General features: G+C 35.6%; 1 protein-coding gene across 2 annotated transcripts in view; it reads right to left on the reverse strand.

Annotated features, from left to right (window-relative positions):
• SLIT2 (slit guidance ligand 2) overlaps positions 1–25,085 on the reverse strand; it is a 366,489-nt gene that overhangs the window by 62,086 nt on the left and 279,318 nt on the right. Inside the window, exons 15-25 of one of the 2 annotated variants that reach the window (XM_046656963.1) lie at positions 24,413–24,436; positions 20,752–20,902; positions 18,104–18,178; positions 16,393–16,536; positions 13,097–13,240; positions 11,399–11,565; positions 9,192–9,324; positions 5,970–6,038; positions 3,206–3,277; positions 2,622–2,693; positions 992–1,063 (exon numbers count right to left, since the gene is read on the reverse strand). In XM_046656963.1, coding sequence (XP_046512919.1) covers positions 992–1,063; positions 2,622–2,693; positions 3,206–3,277; positions 5,970–6,038; positions 9,192–9,324; positions 11,399–11,565; positions 13,097–13,240; positions 16,393–16,536; positions 18,104–18,178; positions 20,752–20,902; positions 24,413–24,436 — 1,123 coding nt within the window. The remainder of the gene's footprint in view (positions 1–991; positions 1,064–2,621; positions 2,694–3,205; positions 3,278–5,969; positions 6,039–9,191; positions 9,325–11,398; positions 11,566–13,096; positions 13,241–16,392; positions 16,537–18,103; positions 18,179–20,751; positions 20,903–24,412; positions 24,437–25,085) is intronic. The other variant, XM_046656964.1, reaches the window with a different exon arrangement.

Raw genomic sequence — 25,085 nt, forward strand, 5'->3', positions numbered from 1 at the left:
AGATTGATAACAGAGCCCCCAAAAGGCACATTCAGATACAGCATGATTGACTACTGCCTCCTGCCTCTGCCAATCCCCCTGTCTCACTTTTCTAAACTTCTTATCTTCATGGGGTTTAGTGGGTTTTGGAGGGGAGGGCAAAGCCAGGAGATAATACAGCAGCAACCTCTTTTGGGGAACTTGGAGCCAACGGACACTGATACTTAAGCTGAAGCAGGTGAGCGCCATCAGGTGATGGCAAACTCAGCCTGACCTCCAAGGCTTTGGATTCTAGGGCTGCTGTCTGAACTTCTTCCAGTTTTGCCATGGTCTTAACATTACAACTCAAAATAATGGAATTTGAGCCAACACAGTTTTTTGGACTCCTTTTATCACACATTTTTAAATTGTTTTATTGCATTTCCAAGAAATACAGAGGTACAAACAGGCTGCTAGGAGAGAGAACACAAAGGAAAAACATTCACCCGAAATGAGGATTTAGCTGTTTCCCCCTACCACATTGCAAAGTCTTGAATCTCTCTAATTTATTTCTGCATGGTGCCATAGTCAATGCTGAGTAATATTTGCTCAATAAATGAATCCAGTTTGATCAAGTCAGGATACGTTTCATGGAGGACTCGATACCTGAGCGGTCACTTGGAAATGTAGGGTTTGGGCAGATCTAACTGAAGGGAGCTGATATTCTAGAATCAGAGAACATTAAGAGAAAAGGCATAGGCTGGGAAGTTGAGGAGCCGTGTTTGTAAGAAGAGATCATTTTAGCTAAGCAAAGAGAACTCAAATAATGGGGAGTAAGAGGCAAAAGGATAAATCAAGGCTACCTTGTAGAGAGCATCACATCTAGATTGAAAATCTTGAGCTTTTCTTTAAAAATGGAACCAATCACATCTTATGATGTTACAGTAAAAGGGTGGCAGAGCTCTGTTTGTTCCAAACTCACTTGCCAGGGAGAGTTTGACTCTAAACCCACCTTCGTGAACTAGGTACTCACAGGTGTGATAATGCAGAAAGATCGTTGAAGGCACCTTCAGGCACAACAGAAATGTCATTTCCATGTAAAGAACTGAAAGCGAAAAAAAGCAGAATTAAATTTCCTACATTTCAGAGAGTTCAGGAAAATTCCCATGCATGTATGAGAATTTAGTTTATAATAAGCATTTTAAATCAGTGCAGAATAGATGATCTATTCAATAAATAGTCTTGGTACAACTGGGTATATATCTGTAAAAGTAAAAAGTTAGTTTCTACCTCATATAATATGCGTAAAATAAATTCTAGGTTGAAGAGTTAAACGTAAAAATAAAACTAAAATGTATTAAAAGAAAATATAGAAGAGCTCCTTTTTATAAACATGGGATAGGAAAGGCTTTCAAAAGCATTATATAAAACTCAGGAACCACAAAGGAAAAGAGTGATAAATTTTTGACAACATAAAATATATCCATAATATGAAAGACACAAGGATTAATTCTGTAAAAGGAGTTGCAAACTTAGAAGTCAAGTAGTGGATGCACAAAGATATGTATGTTAACAAGGAAAAGACAAAATACCCAACAGAAGATGGAAAATGATACGATCAGGCTTATTGAATAAGAAGCACAAATGCTCACTAAACAAGCAAAATATACTCAAATACTCTAGTAATTGGAATTGCAATTAAAACAGGAATAGAAAATAATGTTCAATCTTTCATATGATGAAAATGAAAGGATTAATAATATTCAATATTTTCAAGCGTGCTTTGAAACAGGTACTCTATTAAAATAGAATTGCTAGAAAATAAATTTGTAAATTGACAAAATCCTCTTTTGGGGGACAACTTGACAGTTACTTCTGGTATTCTCGCGATATACTTGACAGTAAGATGAACGTGTAGGATGTTCACTCCAGCACTGTGTAGAAGAATTAAAATTTGGAATCAAACCAAATGATAGTAGAGATGAGGACGATTAAATAAGTTATAGTTCCTTCATCCTATGGAATACTCTATACCAGTTAAACAGTTGAGGAATCTTTTTATGTGATGGAATGGAAGGAAATAGGCTAAAGCATGTTGTTAAATAAAAATAGCCAAAGGTAGAACAAGAACAAATCTTATTTATGGTTTTTAAAAGTTATATAGCCAGGGACATACATATATCAGTATACAAAAAATTGCATATAAAAAGGACCAGAAAAGAACATCAAACTATTTAACTGTTGATTCTAGGGGAAGGGATTGGGACTGAGGATCATGTTTTATTTCATATACTTTAAAATATATTTTTAATGGCAAAAATGTATTTCTGTGTTATGTAATTTTTAAAGAAATTAAAATTTCCTATACTTCTTTCAAAATTAGTTGGATCTATATGAAACATACATCTTAATATTTATATAATCAAATAAATGACTACAGCACCTTGTTACAAAAGAGAAAATTATGTTGTTCAAATAAAAGCTGTTGAGCAATGATACAATAAGATACAATTTTCCTACTTCCAAATTTGTAGTAAATCCTAATGCAAATATCTAAAAATACTCAAGACTCAACAAAGCAGTTAAATTATTAAATTATTAAAGTTAAATTATTATTTCTCAGATCACTGAGAAAAGAAGTGTTTTGAACATAAAATGCTTACAGTAATCTGAGAGACTTCAATCCATCGAAGGTTCGAGGAGGAATACATCTCAAACGGTTGTAACTAAGAATTCTGAAAGCACACGTAAGCCAATTTGTTTTACTCAGGTATACCATAATGGCCAAATGTCATTTTTAAAGCAAAGCAGTTAAGAAAAGAGCTATTTAAGCATCTTATAAATTGAGAATATTGATGCATAGTACATATTTTTAATCTTTCTGTAGTTTCACTAATACAACATATTTATTTCTAAATATGGTCTAGAATGCTTCCAAGGCTGATGCCTCAACTATGCCCGCCCCCCCCCCCCAAGTGACTTTCCTCAGAGGTCTGCCTTAAGGATCTCTCCCAGCCCCACCACAAACAAAAACTATTCTTTGTTTCTTTTACAGAGCCCAATACTTTTTATAATATCTGTATTTGTCTGTTTATTGAGGTTTTATTTGTCTGTTTCTCCCAACAGTATTTACATTCCTTGAGGGCAGAGACTCTCTCTGTCTTGTTTACCAGGAATGTCCAGGGCCTAGAAAATGCATTTTGTCCAGTGAATTAATAAATATTCAGTACCACACATTCACACTCACAAGGTGAGGAGCTGGGTCATGTTGCTGAAGCTCTGATTAGAAAGGGTGCTTATTCGGTTGTTACTTAAGTCTCTAAAATGGAAAAAGAAAGAAATGGAGTCTGCTGTTACCACAGAAATTGAAATATTAGTGATTCTTAGAAAGAGAAAGATCTTCTTGTTCACAGCAGATTGTTAACACTCAGCTTTTATCTGAAAATAGCAAAACACTGGGTAACTCTCTGGGGTAGACTGTAATGTTATTCATAATTATTCACACCCTTGCCTGTTGAAATTAGAAGTGACCACATGCCTTGCTTTGGCTGATGAAGTGTGGGCAGCAGTGCCAGCTTCACTTCAGAACAGAGCTTCAGAAGGAGCTCACTTTTTCCATATCCCTCTGCTTTCTTCCCTGCAAGACCTGTGATGGTCCACAGAGAGCCCACACCTGTTGTCGGGTCCTGGAGCAGAGACATGCGGAGGCACTCACAACAGACACATTTTATGAGTGAGAAATAAACCTTTGTTCTTGAAAGTTCCATTGCTTACACATACTTCCTTGTCATTGATACATACACTGACTGATAGACATATGTAAATTTGAATATTGAAAGAATGCCTCATTTAATTACACTCACAATGCCATCATTAAAAACAATGCCATCATTAAAACTTTGCCCTGAGCAAAGTCACTGGCAAATAGTAGGTCTTCAGTAAATATCTGTTTAATGAATGATGAGTAAATGTGGATTTTTTACCAATGCTAAACGGCTATTAATGGGTACTTTGTACTATGGGTTGTAATTTATATTCAGTGCACTTGACCTTATTTTTATTATATATAATATATATGAGATATATATAATATGACATATAATATATATTATAAATACAATATAATAATATAATATATAATGTAATCTAATAATACAAAATGACATGTATATTTTGCATTTTGTTTTAGAAAAAAATTAGTGAATATATACACATTCACACTCACCTTTATATGACAATGTGACACACATTAGTAAATATGTATAAATTCACTAATTTTGTTCTAAAGCAAAATGCCAAATATATGAATAAAAGGAAGATTCATGAACAAACAGAAGATTATGGGTCATAATTTATGTTCCTTTATGTGTGTGTATTTATATTCACTGTTTTTTCTGAAGCAAAGTAGATGAATAAATGCAAGATTCAGAAAAGCTTAAGATTAGCCGTTTCTTCATTAAAATACCAAAATATCAGTAAAATGAACCAATAAAATTGTGAAAATGGTAGGAATGTTATAGGAGCTTTATAATCCCTTATCTTCTTAGCTGCAGAATTACTATACCAAAACTTTAAAAATAAATAAATATATCTATGTTAGCAGAAGTTACTTGCCTAGAGTTGCATAAGGAGTCATTGGTAAAAGCATTTCTGGATCTACAAATTCTCATTTTTCATTTCCAAACTGGTTTTAAATAATCACATGCTGTCCCACAAATGACCCAATTCTGCTGAAGTGACCCTTTGGAAATTGCAGCAATTTAATGGTTTATTTAACCGAAGAAAATGTATGTAATCAGTTTTTGCTGCTATTAAATAAATAACGAGAGGCAGAATAAGACCTTTTAGAAGACATTCTCTCTTTTCTTAATTTAATCTTTCGTCATTTAAACAGTCTTACACACATTTACAAAGCGTTTGATTTTCCCATACTTTTAAGGAAAACTAAAAATGATCAACAGCATTTTAGCTAACCTCCATCTGCCTAGGATAAAGCATACATTGAGAAATGTAACATTTTCTGCTACCTAAGTTTCTAGAATTCACTAGTTAGGAATAAACCTCCTTATTCTAGGAATACTAGAAATCCACCTCCTAAGCCGACTAGTCATATTTACTCTAAAATCAGATAGATTTAAACTAAAGATAAAGCATTTCCCTTTACATCCACTATCGTTGCTAATTTTTTGTTTTGTGAGAAGTTTTATCAACTACTAACCTAGCTACGCTGTGTGACATTATATATAGTAAGATTATACATATTTTTAAACAGTGTGCACATAACCTTATTGAAATGTTGGTATGTTTAAATATCATCTTGTATTCACAACTTAAAGATGGCAAAAACTGTTTACATACGTTACCAAAAAAATATGTTATTTTAGGAGGACATCAAACCAAATTAAAAAATAATTCAATGTTTTGAAATTTATACCCCAAATGTCTGCATCTTTGACAAGTTTACTTAAATGCTGTGTAAGTAACTACGGATTTTAGAAAATAGATTTTAATACTGGAAGCCCATAACTTAATTCATAATGTATTTTATATAAGAGAATAAAACCTAATAAACTAGATTTCAAATACATTTTCAGTAAAGTTACTACTATCTACTATCTTTTGCTTAAAGTCAAGAATGAAAATATTGTTTTCCATCTTTCTTTCCTTGGCTTGTCATAAAATAGCCTTATTCATTATCAATTTACTGCATTCATTATGCACAATATTCATTACCGATTTACTGCATTTCTATAATTCTTTGATACTCATACTTAATCGTATTTGTACTTTGAATAAAGGAGGACCTTTTTCTAAGACACTCCATCGCCTGATTGATATTCAATGAAGATGTAGCTAGTGATCCAGAACTTCAACGAGCAAGGAGGGAGCCATCTAACTGTAAATGATTTATTTTATCTGAAAGGTTCACTAAATCTTCTGCTCCTTGCTATCCCCATTTTCATGAAACAGAATAAGAAGTCAAAGACAGAAAAATATAATACATTACTTACATAAGTGTTAAATGTTTGTAGTTAGAGAGTTCCTTAGGAACCAGTGTAAATTGGTTCCCATCCAGATACCTAAAAATAAGGAAACAATAGTATCTTTTTTAAAGTAACAGTAGTGTATCATAAAATAGTTGAACAATATTTCACTCTTCATTGAGGCAGGGAAGCACTTGGCAGATTTGTCTTTAAGAGGTCATGTTCTTAGCTGGGATGTTTATTTAAGAGAAATAAAGAAAAAAAAAGCCGTGTTGTCCAATCCAGTAGAATTATTTTGCGGATCACTTAGGTTAAATTATAAAACCAAGGGGAGACTGGTGAGTCCAGTTCTTTGCGGTTTATCTAAGAAGGCAAGGCATGTATGCAACCACTTGTGTGTCAGCAAGAAGGTTCATTCAACCAACCATAGTTTTAGTCAGCCTCCAGTTCGCTTGTTTTTATCTGGAGACAATGCCATGAAATGCATTCACTACTGGCAGAACCTTGCTACTGAGGACAAGACTTCTCTTCAATGCTTTCATGGATATCAATACAGTTAGTAAATAAAGATCGGTGCTTTAAAAGAGATACTTGGGAATTTAAAAATAATTAGATTTCAATTAAAAATATCTTTGAAATAGTTTTTATCACTGTATATACAGCTTGGTAATAATAATTTTAGGAGGTTTCATAGGAAATCACAACATTTATCAAATATACAAATATATCATATATATGCAAAAGCAATAATCAGATGGCCACATATAAGTAAATTTTCCCTTTCTGATTAGAGTTAGCAGAATAATCAGAAAATAGATAGGTTGTGGGCTAACTGGCAAGACACAAAAATAAAGGAATGCTTAAAGTTATATCCATGATGTCACAAAAAGAAAAATAAATTTCATCTCCTTCCAAGGCTGTTCTTTCCGAGAATATAGTGGTGAGGAGTAAAAATGTCCTTCAGTTCCTTGGTCATCTGCCTATAGATGTGCCCCCAAACAATTCTGGCATGTTGGGCACATGAGCCCGCCTGCCTCAGTGTTGTGGTCAGTCTTGAGATCCAAGGTTGAAGTTAGCATTTTTGCTGAATACAGAAGTAGCTAAGAAATTTCCTGAGTCAACAATGTATATTTCAAATATTTCAAAATGAAAACTGATATATAAAAGGCACAAATGATCAAAATATGTAATAAATATTTGATTGAGAGTCGGGCATATGTTACGACCCTTTATGCCTACTCAAATTTTTGTATTTCAACTTCTCTCCTTTTTCTTCTAGCTAAGTATTTCCTGTTACCACTAGAGGGCAGCATAATCCCATAGACTTCAGCACTCTTCCTTTATTCCAGAAACAGCACAACAGAAAGCTAAAAAGATTCAGAATGTGCACTATGGATGTCTACACGTAAAACAATCTAAGAGGGAAATTATATGGAACTGATTAAAAGTAATGGATACCATTTGTTCAGAATTGTCCACCAATACATACTTATTTTTGCCAAATTCTTTAATAATTTAATATAACACACACATGAAATTTTTCTAATGTGTGCATATATGTTACTGCAGAGAAAAATCCTGCTGACTTGGTACAATTCTAAGAACAAGCTTTCTGGGAAGTAAAACTAGAATTCACAAGAGATGAGTTATTTTCCTCATCTCTATAACATTTTCTTTAGAAAAAAAAGGATTACTTTTTAATAATTTGTAGAGAAATAGACTGAAGATTTGACTATGTGACAGAAGAAATACACAGATGGCATAGACAGGACAAGAATCAAACAGTTTCTTAGATGTAGTTTAGTAAGGAAATTAAAGGACGTTTAAAATTATTGGATGGAAATCAGGCAAAACAACTAAAACATGGGCCAGTTAAATGGTAGAAGAAGAGATTTAGCATCAAAGATGATCTGAATGTCATTCTGTGTGTTATGTTCTTGGCTGGGGTGCTCCTAGAATCAATGCTTTGCATACAGAATACTATAGCTATCTAGCTTGCTGACACTGAGGGAGTAATCTTCTGAAATAAACACACACTAAAGTAAGAATTAAGTATTTAATTACACACACACACCAAGCAGTGCTTATAGTTAATTAACAACTGTGAATGGTGACAAGAGAGAGAAACTGAACACTTTACGACAATTCAAATCTAAGAGAGACCTTCTGTACATATGTGCTAAGATTACACCTTTTTTCTCTAAGTGTTCAAGACTGAATTAAGATTCATGGAACTGCACACGATCTGAAAACAAGCTCTTCAATAACTGAAATGACATCTTCTTGAAACTCATTTCCTATGTTCTATGTTGCCCAAAGTTTATCAAAGCTGCTCATTTGGAATACTTGTACACATCTACATGAATTACAGGTACATATTTGCATGAATTACATTTAGACTTCAACCATTTTTGATACATGCTTCCATACAAATAAAAAAGTAAACAGAGGCAAAATAACTCAACTGCATATCAAGCATTTGTACGTAGTACATTAGTATACAAAGGAATGGAATGGAGCACACATGCGTCATTGTTCCATGTGACTTATTTTCTGATTTATTTCATTCCACATATATAGCATGAGACAGCTAAGGAAGTGCGGATAGTGCTTAAAATCTAGTTATGTGTATATTGGCCATGTAATTTGCGGTTGAATATCAGTTATGAAAATGTTAGGGATAATTAGCCTCATAGTCTTTACAATCTAAAGGACTTTGATTCAAGCCCAAAGAGCAGTATCTCTTTTAAGGGTAAGGATTATGCCAGCTTCTTCTACATCCCAGATATTTACGTATCCCATATGGTGAGATATTCTCCCAGGGGACATAATGGTAAAGAATAATTAACCATATGGAATATCCTAGACATTGGAGATAAACTAAATATATAGCATTTCCCAAGGTGCATTTGATGGAACATACTCCATGAGAAAAGATCCATAGGGACAAATAAGTACGGGAGCTACCTTATATTTTTACCGTCTTCTCTTGGAGCTTCACTGTGCACTTTAGCATAATAAAGGCACTGAGAAACCCTACAATGAAAAAACCCAGAAACACACAACCAGCATTTCCCAAGGGTATCTGAACTAGCTTTTATTATTTGTTTAGAATTTTACATGATACTAATTAATGGCCCATAGAATGTAATTTGCAAACAGGACTCTAAAGATTTTTGTTTGGTCTCCATCTCCCTTGGTGTGTGAAATATTAATTGTTCAGAAAAGGGAAAGATGAGCTTTACTTACAATTCGGTGACATCTTTCGGAATTCCTTTGGGTAAGACCTTCAAGGCCTTGTTGCTACATCGCACGACTGTATCCAAGCAAGTACATTCCGTAGGACAGCGAGAGAGGGGGGAACAACTATTGTCATCATTTCCTAAATTGCCAAAAGAAACACAGGAAAACCCAGATTTGTGGCTTTGAAGATGCTAGGTGGGATTGTGTGCATTTAAATTAATGTAATAAACACAGAAGTCTTGAGACATATGATCACTTATGTGCAGGGCATTAAGTATTTACAAACAGCTGCCATACATTTTATATAGCACTGTTTTCAGATTGCCTAGGGCTGAATTCCAAAAAATAATTCACAATTTGTATTATCAATACAATTATAATTGTATTTTCTTTGTTCAGTTATTTATACAAATTATAATTAGAATATATAAATCTAAACTGAATTATGGAGAAATTGTAAGGAGACAGACATGCAGAGGCACAAAGGGACAGATTAATCTTAAAAATTTAGCAAAAATTGGGGCTGGCCCCGTGGCCGAGTGGTTAAGTTCGCGCGCTCTGCTGTAGGCGGCCCAGTGTTTCGTTGGTTCGAATCCTGGGCGCGGACATGGCACTGCTCATCAGACCACGCTGAGGCAGCGTCCCACATGCCACAACTAGAAGGACCCACAACCAAGAATATACAACTATGTACCGGGGGGCTTTGGGGAGAAAAAGGGAAAAAATAAAATCTTTAAAAAAAAAAAAAAAAAAAAAATTTAGCAAAAATTGTAAGGGCCCCTCATTTTAAAATACAGGGCTCAAATGAACTCTCCATTCACTGGCAATAATAATAGAACCAGCTCCACCTACCTTACAAGGCTACGTAATGCAATGCAATTATGTACCAAATGCAATGACATACAGAAAGCATTAAAAAGTGGCAACTATTATTCTTGTTAGATTTACTAGAATTTCTATTTATAAGTCAATTGCTTTTCTCATTTGAAAATCGTAGTTACTAAAACAATGCTTAGGATAATAAAGAAAAGTTAAAATGAAGCTATATAAATAGTAATCAACCACAAGTTAGAGACTGGAAAATCTTCTAAAACATTCAGAAACACAACGTAGACTCAGATGTGAAAGTGCAGTCTGAGAAAGTGTCCTGTTGCTCAAACAAGACAAAACAAAACAACAGAGCAAAAGGTGCACCATAACTGTTGCCTGAACTATGATACGCTGTACTGTTGTGCCCTGCAGCATCAGGACTATCATATGATCCACTTACTCCACTGCTGGGTATTTATCCAAAGAGCACGGAAACATGAATGTGTAAAGATATATGCACACCTACATTCACTGCAACATTATTCACAATAGCCAAGACTTGGAAGCAACCTAGGTGCCCATCAAAGGACGAATGGATAAAGAAGATGTGGTATTTATACATAATAGAATACTACTCAACTACAGAAAAAGATGAAATCAAGGTCCAACATGGATGGACCTTGAGGGTATTATGCTAAGTGAAATAAGCCAAACAGAGAAAGTCAAATGCTGTATGATCTCACTCACAAGTAGAAGATAAAAACAACAACAACAACAACACATAGATACAGAGATTAGATTGGTGGGTACCAGAGTGCAAGAGGGGAGCGAAGAGGGAGAAAGATGTGACAGGGCACGTGTGTACAGCGATGGATGGTAATCAGTCTTTGGGTGGTGAACATAATGTAGTCTCCACAGAAATCAAAATATAATGATGTACACATGAAATTTATATAATGTTATAAACCAAGGTTACCTCAGTAAAAAAATAAAAAGAAAGAGAAATAACTATTTGTAAAGCAAATGAAGAAGAGAATGGCATGGAAGCATAAACTGCCACACCAAAAAAGTCCATGGCCTATTATAATTAGAAAAACCTTAAACTCAGTCTTTAAGATGATTTTTCCAATTGAAATGAAGCTACATGTGGCTGAGAGGCAGGAATACTGGGGAGTGACTGCTAATGGGGACAGAGTTTCTATTTGGGGTGACGAAAATGTTCTGAAATTAAATAGTGGTGATGGTTGCACAACTCTGTGAATTTACTACACTCCACTTAATGGTGCACTTTAAAAGGGTGAATTCTGTGGCATGTGAACTATACTTCAATGAAGCTGTTATAAAAAAAGAACAGAACAGTCCCTTTAACACCTGAAGATCAAAGATTTGGCAAGCTTTCTTACCATCATCACAAGTGAAGTCTTGAATGGCAACATCCTGGATGGGGATTTCTTTGAGGAAGTATGGTTTTTGACATCGAGGATTTCCGGTTACAATTCTTTTCTTCCTGAGCCATTCTCCCAACCAAGCCAGGTAGCAGTTACAGTTAAAGGGATTGGCCAAGAGGTTTCTAAGCGTCACATGCAAACAATGCAGATTTGAGTTTAGGGTTTCACTTTCTTCTTCTTCCCAAAACCCCAGGCTACCATTTTCCCACACTATTTCTGTTGGAATGATTCCTTCTTATCTGTATCCTCCCCACCCCATTCATATCCAATCACTCGACATATGAGATGATTTTTTGGGGGCCAAAATTTTTATGCTTGTACCTTAAAAAAATAGCAACAATACTTTCATATAAGGATTCTTCAAATAATTTCATGCAAAAAATAAAGTGAAGGCAGCAATTTAGGGTTTATGCAGTGGTTCCTGATAGATATCTCATTTAGAGATAATTTAAACTTGTCAGAAATCTGACTTGCTGTCAAACTTCCCCACACTGATAATGCAGTAATTTAATATAAAGATGAAGGCTGATTACCTTATATTATTGAGTTTAACCTGACAACAGCTATTTCATTAATTTGTCATTTCAAGATTTCCATCTTTTATTTGCTCCAGAGAATAGGTTCCCCATCTAAAGTGACAGCTGGGTTGATTAAATGCCGGTTATAAAAATGAATTTACTTCTACAAATCTTGGTACTTTTGGCATCTCACCACTTCAGCACGAACCTATTGACAATCCCATTATTTATAAACATGCCATCTTTAATATGCACAAATTAGTCAGTCGATGTAAAATGTCACATTTTATGTGAAAAGAGGATTAAGTACCTTATTGATGGATGGATGCTTCTCTCAAATAATTTCTTCAGTGACTTGAGCTATGTTGAACATGCTTTTTTTGTATCTTTTGATTTAGATTAGTATGTTTAGATGCCACCAATACTAGGAAATCATATCAGTTAGATTTATCATCTCAAACACCTATTTTTAGATACTTTCATACAAGAGGCCTGAAATACATTGTTCGGAGATGGGGTGTTTTTTGCTACTTTCTGAGTTCTGTCTATAAACCTACAAATACTCTTTATTCTCGAACTGTCTACATAAAATATCCTCTTGAAGAGGCTCAACCTATTTCTTCAATATTTTTCTAATATCATAGTAAATGCCCTCTAGTGAACAGCTTTATTATTGGTCTGGTCATCCTAATGTATCTCCTGTCATTGTGAATGATCCTTTTGAGCTTAGTTTGTTGGCAATAACCCTATAAACTCTGTTTTTATGATACTTACATTGAAAAGACCCCACTGAGAGAACACTGGGGAAAATCTTTAACATTTCTTTTATTTGCAGCACAATCAAGTTATAATAAGATTAAAATTTATAAATTAAGCCATGTCACATTATTATAAAAAATAATTGACTGAAAAATATTATAATTCTTATTACATTTTAATATAAGATAGTAGGTAATATTTTTAGAAAATTAACATAAGTTTAACACGAACAAATTTGTCCTTTTTAAAAAATACTAAATCCTTGATCATGTTTTTATGAAATGCCTAATAATGCATTAAAATGTTATTAATAAAAGGAAAAATATAACACACTGGCTGAAGTAATACATAAATGAGGACTATGTTTCATACTCACAGAGTAGATAAAGAATGGAGAGTATCAAATGCCCCTGGTGCAATTGTAGTAATTTGGTTATCATATAACGAAAGCAGACGCACAGAACTGAGTCCTATGAAACTCTCATTCCCAACACAGCTTATGCGATTGCTTCTCAGCATCCTGAGGGAAGAGAGAGAACATTGTTATAGTGATAAAGCATCAGGAAATCAATTTTGCCTATCTGAGGACCAAAATAACCCCTTGTTGCAAACATGTAGCATTCACTACTGTTTTCTGAATGTTTTTGTGTTATTGGGAATTGCTGTGGATGTGTACTGAGAACGCTTGCAAGAATAAAACGCCTAGAGTTGTCAATGATAACACTCAGTTACAAAATGCACAGTGAGTCTCAGCATGGACTTACAACCCAGTCTGATGAGGGTAGAATGTTTTCCTTTGATGCTATAATTATGTTTGCATGATTACAGAACATCCTAATTCACCTACAGCTCTCTAAGCCCTTGAAGTCCTGTGATTTGTGTATTCATGTAGCATTACATCTGAGGTTGAACAGAAAGGAGGCAGAAAACGATCAATAACCACAGCAGATAAAGAACTGAGGTTATCTCAGCGACTTATATGCCAAGTCAATGTCAACAAGGGCGGGGGTGCCAAACTTGACTGAGCACCCACAAAGCTTGCATAAATTATTTTATGAAAATTTTTTCAGTGTTTTAGGTTTAGAACTTAAAAAGAGGCAATAGTTAACAGATCCCAGTTGTTCACAATGCAGTTTAAATAGGCTTCTCTCGAAAAATTAGGACCATTTTTTTTTCAGTCATTGCCACTTGATTAATACTCTGGTCACTGCTACATTTTGGTTCAGCTCTCAATTATTTACTAAACTGCTTATTTGTGAGGATTATAAAAGGAGCGAAAAGTTTCTAAAAAGCCTATGTAAAAATGAACAGTTGCCATAAATCTTATCCAGAATTGCTGAGTTAATTTGTTTTCCTTAATTTTCCTAAACATGAGTTGACCACCCCACCAGAAGATTGCAGTGTGTAAAAAAGAGAGGTAAAAATAAATTAACACCACAATGTTCCTTTAAAAATCTAGATTGCCCTACAATAAATAAAAAATATCAACTTTTGCATTCTGCTAAGTCACAGATAAGAAGAAAGGATGATGCCATCCTTACCAAGACATCATTTTATGATAAGAAACAAATGCACAACAGAAAAGCATTTCTGTCAGCACTATCCTTTGCCATAAATAATAAAGAGCACTTGGTCTTAATCTTGTTTGAGTTATGGATTCTTGGGAGAAGTTGAAGAAAACTTTGCTTTCTGTTGCTAGAAAAATCCATGAGCACACATGGGTACCACACTTTGCCTCCAATCGGGGATTCAAGGACTCACTGAAATATGTACGTGTACCACTAAGAGTTAGTAGTTAAATTAGGACACATACTAATTCTAAAGAGTTAAGAAGTCTAGGGGCAATGGGGATGTCTTGCCAAAATCTTTACAGTTATAAGCTGAAAGATACCACTTAGAGGAATAGATCTGTCCAGATAAACCCACTCTAGGCCTTTGAATACCCTGAGCTTGGCTCTAAATGCTTTATCATGCTTGTCGGCCACAGTGGGATTAAGTAGAGATCAGTGAGTGTCTGTCTCCAGAGCCAAAATATGAGAGGCCTCAAAACACTACTGGAGATATAATGAAGGAGAAAGATGAATTTAGAGAACTTGTCTCAGGGAGAGTCCTGTGAATGGAATTAGGAGGCAGCCATCTATAAACCAAGAAGAGATCTCACCAGAAACTAACCCTTGCCATACCCTGATCTTGCACTTTCAGCCTCCAGAACCACGAGAAAACAAGCCTCTGTTGTCTAAGTCATCCATATGTGGTATCTTGTTACTGCAGCCCAAGGCAGACTAAGATAGGTGGAGTTATAGGCTCCTCCCACCCCACCTCTGTACTGCTCCTGCAAGAAGTTTCTAGTAAGGAGTAGTCCCTCTACTGTCTAAGAAGAGAGGCTTCTGCTTGTAGCAGGATTTGTGCTTTGCTGAGTTACCTGAGACAGCTTAGGGGAGGGAGCGGGGACAGAAGGAGGGGCAGCCACCTGGGGTATAGCTTCTCTGCCCTCCTTCTGCACATTCCTCAGGATCTCCTCCAGAAAACGTCTGAAGGAATCTTTGCATAACATGTTGAAGGGGTTCCAAGTCAGCCCAAGGGAGAGGTAAGCAGGTTGCAGGCCGGTGCTGCTGGATGGGTAGGTTCCAGGCCATCCCTGTGAAGCTCAAGGGGAGTGCTTCTGCTTTCATGTGCAGAGGATTTTCAGGAGGATTTGAATTTGGGATGCTATTAACACATACCCACTGGCGGGGGCGGTGTCCTTCTCCCTCTGCATCTGATAAGCAGCAGGCAAGGGATGCCCCAGGCTATCAGTCCCCCTGGGTGTGGCTATGAGGGGCTATGCGGGGCAGGGTGAGGGTTTAGAGGAGAGCTTGGCCTTCTCTCCACGGCAATCACCAAAGGCTGCTTCTTGGTTACAAATAGTTTCCTTCATGTCTTCCAAAGGCTTCAGAGTTTGGTTTGTGTCTCCTTCAATTTTCAGGCCACCACTTTTGTCCAACATAATTACACATCTTAGAGATAATAATACAGACTACATATATGCACTGTAGAACATTCAAATAACTTAAAGTGTTGTCTGTACTAGTCAATCCAATCCTCATTCTCCTTGGCCAACAATCTTTGGGAAACAGAGACAGTTTCTTTTTCCCAACCTCCCCACTCCTGAGCAAGGAGACAGAACTCTCGGCATGTTTTCTTTGAAATAGATAGTAAAAGATCTACCACCAGCCAGTCTCTCTCTCTTTGACTAAGACTTTGCAGGGGCAGACAAAGGGGGTCTTTAGATAAGGTGTTAGTTATTTTGCCTCAGGGGTTGGAGAAGACACTGAAGCTAGTGACTTTGGGACAAGCGAGAGTCTTAGATGGAGGTGTTTGAGGAAGAGGAAAGAGAATGGTCATTCTGAGGCAAACTGGGGAGCCAGAGCTGCACAAGCATGGAGCAAGGACAATCATTTTCACTGAGGAATTAGCAGCCAGGAGAGATTCTTGATCTTTTGCAAGCAACATACTGAAGTCAGGAGTAATGGGGTAAGAGACAGTTTGCATCCACAAAACGTGTGTGTGTGAGAGAGACAGAACTGGGCTGGGGGATGAGGAAGAGTCGGAGCCGCCCCCTCCCAGGGTCCGAATGACCAATGAGCCACAATCCTGCAGGAGAAGAATCACAAGGCAAATAAGAATACTCACAAAGTTTTGAGGCTTTCCAATCCCTTGAACATCTTATGTTGAACGTTTTCCAAACGATTACTTGTGAGAAGTATTTCGTTTACACCTGATGCTCCTTCAAATGCTCCCTCTTCAATGTCTGTGATCTTATTGTTGCTAAAGTTTCTAAATAAAAATTGTTGAGACAAGAATTTTAAACAATTTCTAACAATGAAGGCACTGAAAGAATATGATTGATCATTTTCCTCTACTGAACAAAGTCTTCCACAGTCTCCAAGCTCTTCACTGCCCAGCACTCCCAAGGCTCTGAAAAGACGCTACTTTCCTATTCCATCAAGTCAAAGTGATAAGAATACTAAGGGGGAATGCCTATGGTGAAAAACACCAGCCCAATCAATGCAAAAATGGTCTGCAAGGGTCCCCAGGAGAACAAAATTCTAGACGTCAGGTATGGAGCTGCATAAACCTTTATGTCTGCCATAAAACTTAATAGGGAAAAGAAATGCCCCTGCTTAAAACTATTCAATGAATTAATGACTAAAAGAAGGCAACTGGGTAGAGAGAAGAAGGATGGACTAAAATGTCTTCATGCTTAGATAGCATCAGAAATGTATCTGAATATGGGTTTATTCTCAAACTGCTCATATAATAATGTGTCAAAGCAATCAACTTAACTGTCAGTATTTTGTTTAATACAAAATACTACAACGCTTGCCCAGAGGGCAAGAATGTCCAGTTGAGACAACACCTTTCTATAGGTTCTTTCTCTTTCTCCTAGACTAGGAATGCCCTCAGAACAAGGATCATTTTTATGTATCATTTTATTCCCCTCAGAGCATTGCACATAGTAGCTGCTCAATGAATATGTATTCAATTAAAAGGCATCTTAGAGCTGAAAAGCAAGAGCAGTTAGTGTCAGTGAATAAGGAGAACAATTAAACAATTAGAAACTCTTCAGGAGGCAGTAGAGTACAGGGGTCAAGTGCGCAGGAAGTGTTTTCAGTCTGCTCTGTCACTTACAGTCTAGTGACTGCAGGCCAGTTACGTATACAAAAGCACAGCTATCACGGAAGAATTCTTTCCTCCTTCTGAGGGTTCCTCATATGTGGAGGGGGCTTCATTGTCCTTACACTTTTGGCCTCTCTCCTGCCCCTCCCTCCTCCTCACCGAGGGCAGAGTACTGTCTGAGTGTTCTTGAAACTGCTGAGCTTGTAAACATATTTTAAAATATGAATTGTGGACACGTCGTAGTACAGATGAGCTATCAAGCCAGTTTACCAATCATTAATTTTGACTATATTCTAATGAAAGTTTAATGAAGCAAAAAGTCAAATAGTTGACACGAATGTGCTGAAAGAGAAATAACAGCATGGTTTGGGGAATAGTAAAGGAAGTTACAAAACATTACTGAATCCATCTCTAATGTGCTTAGATTGCTGGATTCCTGCTGTGGCCACAGAACAGACCAGCTGTCTGAGTTAAAGTAAGATGCTAGGGCTCTGCTACAGAAAATGTGGTTGACATCGTTTGAATACATACAGAAGAGCTGATTACTCAGGTTCCTCTCAGAGATTACCCTAAATTCATGTCACAGGTAGTCATTGCATGGAAATTTCCCTGGATCTTTTATATTTTCCAATTTCCAAAGAAATCTAAATAAAACTGCAAAAGCACGGGAAAAGCACAACAAAATACTACAGAAATATAAAAAGATGGCTAATGCACGGCTTACATTTTACGTAACTGAGGAAGTTTCTTGAAGATTCCTGTAGCTTCCAACACCGTGAATTCATTATTATTGAGACGCCTGCGGAAACAGAAAAGTTTCATTACCAACAGTCAGGAAGGGATTAAATTTTATTTTTCATACAGAATTATAACATTATTTAATGATTATCCTAAAGCAAAATATAAGACATATCTTAGAAGATTTGTGGAAAGTACTGATTTTTTTCCCATTTCACTCAAATTTTAAGGATCAAAATAAAATATAAGAAGAAGCATATAGTAGAGAAAATTGATAATCAAAAATCAAAATCAGCTCTTTCAGTAATATGTAAAACAAGGTTTCTCAAACTTTATTTTTCACTATTGCCCCACTGCCTAAAAGCATTTTAGACGATTAATTTTCCTAATCAGTTGTTCCATCAATTTTTTCACTAACAGCTTTGATTTACAATTTACATGTCATAACGTGCACCCTTTTGAAGTGTACAATTCATTGGTTTTTAGTATATTCACAAAATTGTGCAACCATCTTTGCTCTCTAACTCAAGCACACCTTCATCATCCAAAAAAGAAACCCCATACGCACCAGCAGTCACTCCTAATTTGCTGCCCACCACTGCCTCAGTCCTTTCATTTACTTTCTATCTCTATGGATTTTTCTATTCTGGACATTTCATATAAATGGAATGTGGCCTTTTGTGTCTGGCTTCTTTCACTTTGCCTAATGCTTACGAGGTTCATCTGTGTTTAGCATTTATGAGTACTTCATTCCTTTTCATGGCCAAATAATATTCCATCGTGTGGACATACTACATTTTGCTTATCCATCTGTCAGTTGAGGAGTATTTGCATGGCTTCCATATTTTTGATTATTATGAATAATGCTGCTATAAACATCAGTGTACAAGTTTTTGCGTGAACACATGATTTCAGTTCTTTTCAATATATACATAGGTGTGGCATTGCTGGGTCACATGGTAAAACTATGTTCCTCTTTGAGGAAGAGCCAAACTGTTTTCCAAAGGTGAGGCACCATTTTACATTCCCACAAGCAACATATGAGGAGTGTAATTTCTCTCACTTGTTATTGTCCTTTTTTTGTTTTTATAGCTATTTTAGGGGATGTGAAGTGTTACCTCATTGCGGTTTTGATTTGCATTTCCCTAATACATAATGATACTGAACATTTTTTCATATGCTTATTGGCCATTTGCATCTCTTCTCGGAGAAACATCCATACAAATAATTTTTTAACTGGGTAATGTACATTTTTTATTGAGTTGCAAGAATTCTTCGTGTATTCTGGATATAAATCCTTTATCAGATATATGATTTGCAAGTATTTTCTTCCCACTACTAATTTTTAAATGTATAATTAAAAAAAATTCTTAATTTCTTAAAACACACACAACCCCTGCTGAAAAACAAATTAGATGCTAGTTCCTAATACAATTCTTGATTGACAAGTAAGCCTATTTAAGGTGCTATCATGCTGGAAGATATAATTTGAATTATTGTTTGTATTATTATTGGAAATAAGCATAATTCCACACAGAACTATAAAAATAGACTTCAGGGCTTTTACTGCATGGTCCCCATGCATTTCAAAAAGTCCTGGAGCTATGAAATAGCTTCACAAACGAACAGGAATAAAAAAAGCATCACTATAACCACAGGGTAGTTAGTTCCTGTCATCTCCTTGAAAGCATTACATTATTTTTAATTATTCAAATTGCTTTAAATTCATTAAGTAACAGGCATGAGTATAGGCATAGTGGGAGATAAACTATAAAACACAATCCCTGTCATCAAGGGGCTATAATCTAGTTGAAGACAAAAGGATTATACATGCACAAAAAGACACCCAACTATGCAGAGCAGTTAATGACAAATACCAGATGGTGCTATCCATAAACTCCGCTAAGACGTTCAGAAAATGATGAAATTTCATGAGGTTTTCCCTGGATTTTCAGAATACTCACATTAAATGTCTTACATTTATACATAAAGTCAGCAAAGGCAAACCATGCATGGGCATACAATCTATAAATGATTCAACAAACATATTTTGGCACCTAGTCTACGCCAGGCCCTACGTTAGGGTCATAAATAAATCTGATCATGCTCGTCTTTCAGCTTTCCTGCTGTGCTCTCCATTGTTCAGAAAAAACTATCCTTTGTGCTTTAACACTTGATAATCACCAAATCCTTCCACTTGTGAGTCAGTGAAATAGTAAAGCAGATAAAAAAGGATTCTTTGATTGAATTCATAATTAACAGAGAATCAAAAGGGTGACTCTCAAACTACTTTATTCGGTTGCTGTAAAAACTAACTACTTTAAAAATCTAAGTGCTTAGAAATGGGTTGGGGCATAAATAATACTCAAGAAATTAATATCAAATAAATGCTACTATCATTAGCATTAAGTGCTAACTGAATTTTTGAGAAGTAAATTAATTTCTGTAGTTGTATCTCAAAAGATGAAGTAAGATAGCCTCTAATATATTCTTGTACAAAGAAGACTTATGCCAACGTGTGCTAATTAAAATTACTGTACTTATTGAGAATAAAAGGGCAAGACCAATATTCCAATGCTTTGACGCTGTCCTTCCCTCCCTCCCAGCCCAGATTGTGTTGGGAGATGAACTTACAGTTCTGCAGTGTACTGGGGAATGTGGTCTGGGATTTTGGTGAGCTTTTGATTGGAGCAATCTACTGTGGTCCCTTCACAGCGGCACTTTTCAGGGCAAGCCAAATCTGCAAAGCAGTCCCCGCTTAATTTTGATCGATAATCTTCTGTACCTAGTGAGGATTCAAGCCAGAAGAGAAGATACTAAGTCTAAAGGTTAGAATATTTGTTAATTTGTAGGAAGAAAAAAGTCAAATAACTATAGATTATGCAGCAGGGAGACAACTTGGGGAATTTTGGTCAATGGATGTCAGGAGAGGGTTAAAACACGGGCTTGGAATTTGCTGGAAAAAAGAGTAACCAGATTCACAGGACAGGCAAACATTAATAGAGTTGAGCTTTTCACAGCTGTACTTTCTGCTGATCCAGTTATGAGCCATTCTAGCCTATTTGACAGCTAATCACACAATGGCTATTAATTGCTAAAAAGTTTATTTTTTTCTCTGAGTCAAGAATTTAAAATGTATCCAGTCATAAACGTATTCCTATATATCATTTTAAATTAGGGCTTTCAAGGTAAATAGATGTACTCAGGTTTTTAAATTTTCTATGGTCTTTTATTATTCTCTCCCTCTCACATAATCTCCAGAAATGCTTAAAAAGCCCTCTTTTTTCATTTTGATTTTATAAAAAACGACAAGTAAATCCTGATTTAAGCCTCAGCAGCTTGTCATGCTGTAGAAAGCTGCGTGACGTTCCATGGTGCTTGACGGAACCATGTTTTACTCATACCTGGCAACCACATGGTTAGATCAAGCACAACAGAAAATCTCGCCACATAATCACTACACCATCCACTAGGCCAAGGGTAAGACTGAGAGGAAAGATGAAGGGAAGCAGGAGAAAAGCTACAGACGTTCTGGAAATGTAATACTGTTTACATGACATGCATTCTTCCCGCAGAATGTTTATGACCATTGTAAGAGTATTACTACCGAAGGTTTCCTGGAAACACAAAGAAGGGGCTATACTGAAAGGTGCCTCCACCGTTCCTCAGAACTGTAGAATGGAAATAACAGCTTTCGGGAACAACATCCAGGAAGAGGTTGAAGGTGAGCCACAAGGACAACAGAGAAGCTCAAAAGATCTGTGGTTTCTTCTCGAAAAAAAGGCGCAAAAGACTGAGACTAGAAGAAGGTACATCAGGATTGAAAAGGGAGGACATTATGTTTAAGATCAGACACTTTTACTTACAGCCCAAATGGTGAATCCCTGCAAAAGTAAAGGTCACCAAGAGGAAAGAGAGACAGAGTAATCCCAATTAAGATTAATGTATGTATGTAACGCTAACTAAGGTCTCTTCCATCGTTCCTTACTGTGGCAATTTTTCGGAAATGGTATGGTATGACAAGAATTGTCATGCTTTGTAAACTTTTATTATAATTTTTTGGAGCACAGTGATCTTATAGGAAATGCAATGGCATACAAGATGCATAGCACAAATTAAGTTCTTGTCGATTCCTTTAAAAAGATGAACTCTTTGCAAGATAGATTTTCTTTTGAGTTATCACTGTCATGTCTAGAATGCCATATAGAATGGTGGTAGGCAAGTAAATATGTAAAATTAAGTGACAAATTAATCACGAAGATCTTCAAGGACTGTCATTAGCACATGTGGACTAATCCTTAGGTTGTGGATTACATGCTTCTTAATGATTTTTCCAACTTATAAATAATGTCACTCAGTGGAAATGGAATCAGAATCTCATAAGAAGTTTGCAAAGCTGAATATGAGCTTCCTTACATTTGGCAACTAATGCCACGACATTTATTGAGGATCTGTCATATTGTGGTTTAAGCTTTCGTTTTAAAAGTGAAATGAGGGGGTACTGGGAATAAAGTCTAAAACACACCTCTACCAGGTACTTTACATTTAAAATAATCTGGCTTCAGTGCAATGACAATAATGCTTATTTTATGGTGCTCTTTAGGTAGGCTCAAATTTTAATTAAAATCTGGAAAAATAAATGCGAAAGGAGGCCCAAAGAATTCTTCTGAGTTCCGATTTCTATAATTATTGCTTTAAATAATGCAAATTGAATTAATGGAAATTGACAATTAAGCCATGATATTGGATATAAAACATATTTTCCTAAACCTATTTTAGCTGCTGTCAGAGGGAAAAACGGTATCAGAATATATGAAAACAACCTGACTTTTGTTCTTTATTTGGTGAATTGAAAATATTAATTTCTAAATTATTAATAAAATATATTTAAGTGTAATAGATTGAATGATTTGGTAACAATATTAACTGCCGTAATTTGGGGATTTAAGTAAAACTGATGTTTGATCCAATAGGTATTCTGTTGTTTAGAATATGGCCTTTTATGGGTAAGTAACAGCTATCAGATGACTTTCTACCTTATAATTGGGTAAAAATAATGAATTTTAAACATTGCCAATGAAGGCCAATCAACTGTTCTTTTCAACATGCTACTTCTTAAGCAGCCAGTGTAATATATAAAATAGTATTGATCATTCAAGCTCAAAATAAGTAATAAACAAAATCTGTTAAATGCATCAAATTATTCAGATTATAATTTAACAATGGCAAGCAACACATATCTCCTTAAATAGAGACCAAACCCAGAGTTCTTCTCAAGAAAATAAGTATGACTTTGTACACTAAGACTGTAGAAATATCTTTTTATATATAGCTGTTAAAATATATTATAGTCTAGAATATACCCAGGAGATGGTAAATGTGACCAATCAATTACTAACATATATTTTTACATAATGGCTTAAAACAAACAAGTCAAGAGGCATTTTACACAATTGGCAGGCAAAGAAAAAATAAGTAAACAAAGATATTTCAAAGAGCTAGTTCTAGAATCATCAGCCTTGATCACGTTCAGATTGCAGTAGTAAAACATTTCAACTGCTTCCCTAAGAAACATTTCATTCGTCTGCCTAAATTATTAAAGGCACTAGTGCCCAAGAACTTCCAGTGCTTTCAGGATGGATGTCAATATTGTTTTTGTGGAGTTATACTGTGACTTCAGATATGCAGGAATGTCAAGTCACAAACAATAAAGTACAACTGCATGTAAATGAGCAGGAAACTGCTCTTTTTGTATGAAAAGTAAAATAGAGTAAGCAAAGTAAAGTAAAAATAAGGAACACATTTTAAATATAGAAAACTATATAAAAAAAGGAAATCTCATGATTGAAAACACAATTCTGTGTGTTTGTAACTGATTTCATGGAGAACTAGCTCTTTGACCACAGAAAGGTCGCTGTCTTTAAAACCAGCTCAATAAGCTATATTTTAAAAACAGGTTGAAAGATCAGATATACAACGTAAGGAGAGAAAATGATTTAAGTAGAAAGCCATAGGTTCAAACATTTTAGCTACTGTGAGGAATTTCAGATAATGTGCCAAAGTGAGAGAGAGAGAGAAAAAAAGGTGGGAGTTTAATAATATATAGGATTAACATCAGAAGCTGCATGCAAAGGTCAGGTTTTCAGGAAACAGCTACAAATGATCTATGCAGAAGGAAATCTATCTACAGAGTACCGACTGTACTTTCAAGAGCATGCATATCAACGTTTTAGCTCTATTTTACAAGGTGAGGAAAGGGTGTCTGCAGTTAGTCCTACTACCGAGCAAAACCTACCTGGAATGAAATACTGTTCTTTAGCTAAATAAAAAAAGAGAAAAAAAATAGAAGATGCACCTGAATGTCAGCAAGCAGAGATATGAGTTATATTAGATTAAGAATGGACTAAAGTTACTATAGATAATTAAGTGGAAATGTATATTCACAGCAGTGGCTGAAGTATAATAATGTACAGTGACTAGTAAATGCATCTAGGACCAGGGACAATAAACAGCTTTGCTTTGATATTAGCTTTTTAGTATGAATTAACTGCCGAATGTGAAATACGCCTGGAATAGTTAGGTAGCATACTACCCAAAACATTAGATTGTCTGCTATCATAAGAAAATAGAAAAGATTAGACCAAAGCAAACACTAAATTTCAATGAAGTAAGCTTTCTATTTAATATGGATACAATGCATCTATATATTCAGCTTTTTATAAATCAATGCAATGGTCCCAAATGTTAAAAGATGGCCTTTTGGAAAAAATGTATCCTCACAGTCCTATTCAAAATAAGAAAACGCCAAATGAGGAAAGGGCATTCGGTGTGAGAAGCAAGGGATCAGGAGCTCTCCCCCTACTTCTGATCTGAGCAAATCACACAAGCAAGGCTCAGCTCACTTTCTGAAGGAATGAAAACGTGATTGATTACCTTAAGTTTCTCAATGGAGAACGATACAACAAACA

This window comes from Equus quagga, chromosome 3 (genome assembly GCF_021613505.1).
Source record: "Equus quagga isolate Etosha38 chromosome 3, UCLA_HA_Equagga_1.0, whole genome shotgun sequence".
Lineage (NCBI taxonomy): Eukaryota > Metazoa > Chordata > Mammalia > Perissodactyla > Equidae > Equus > Equus quagga.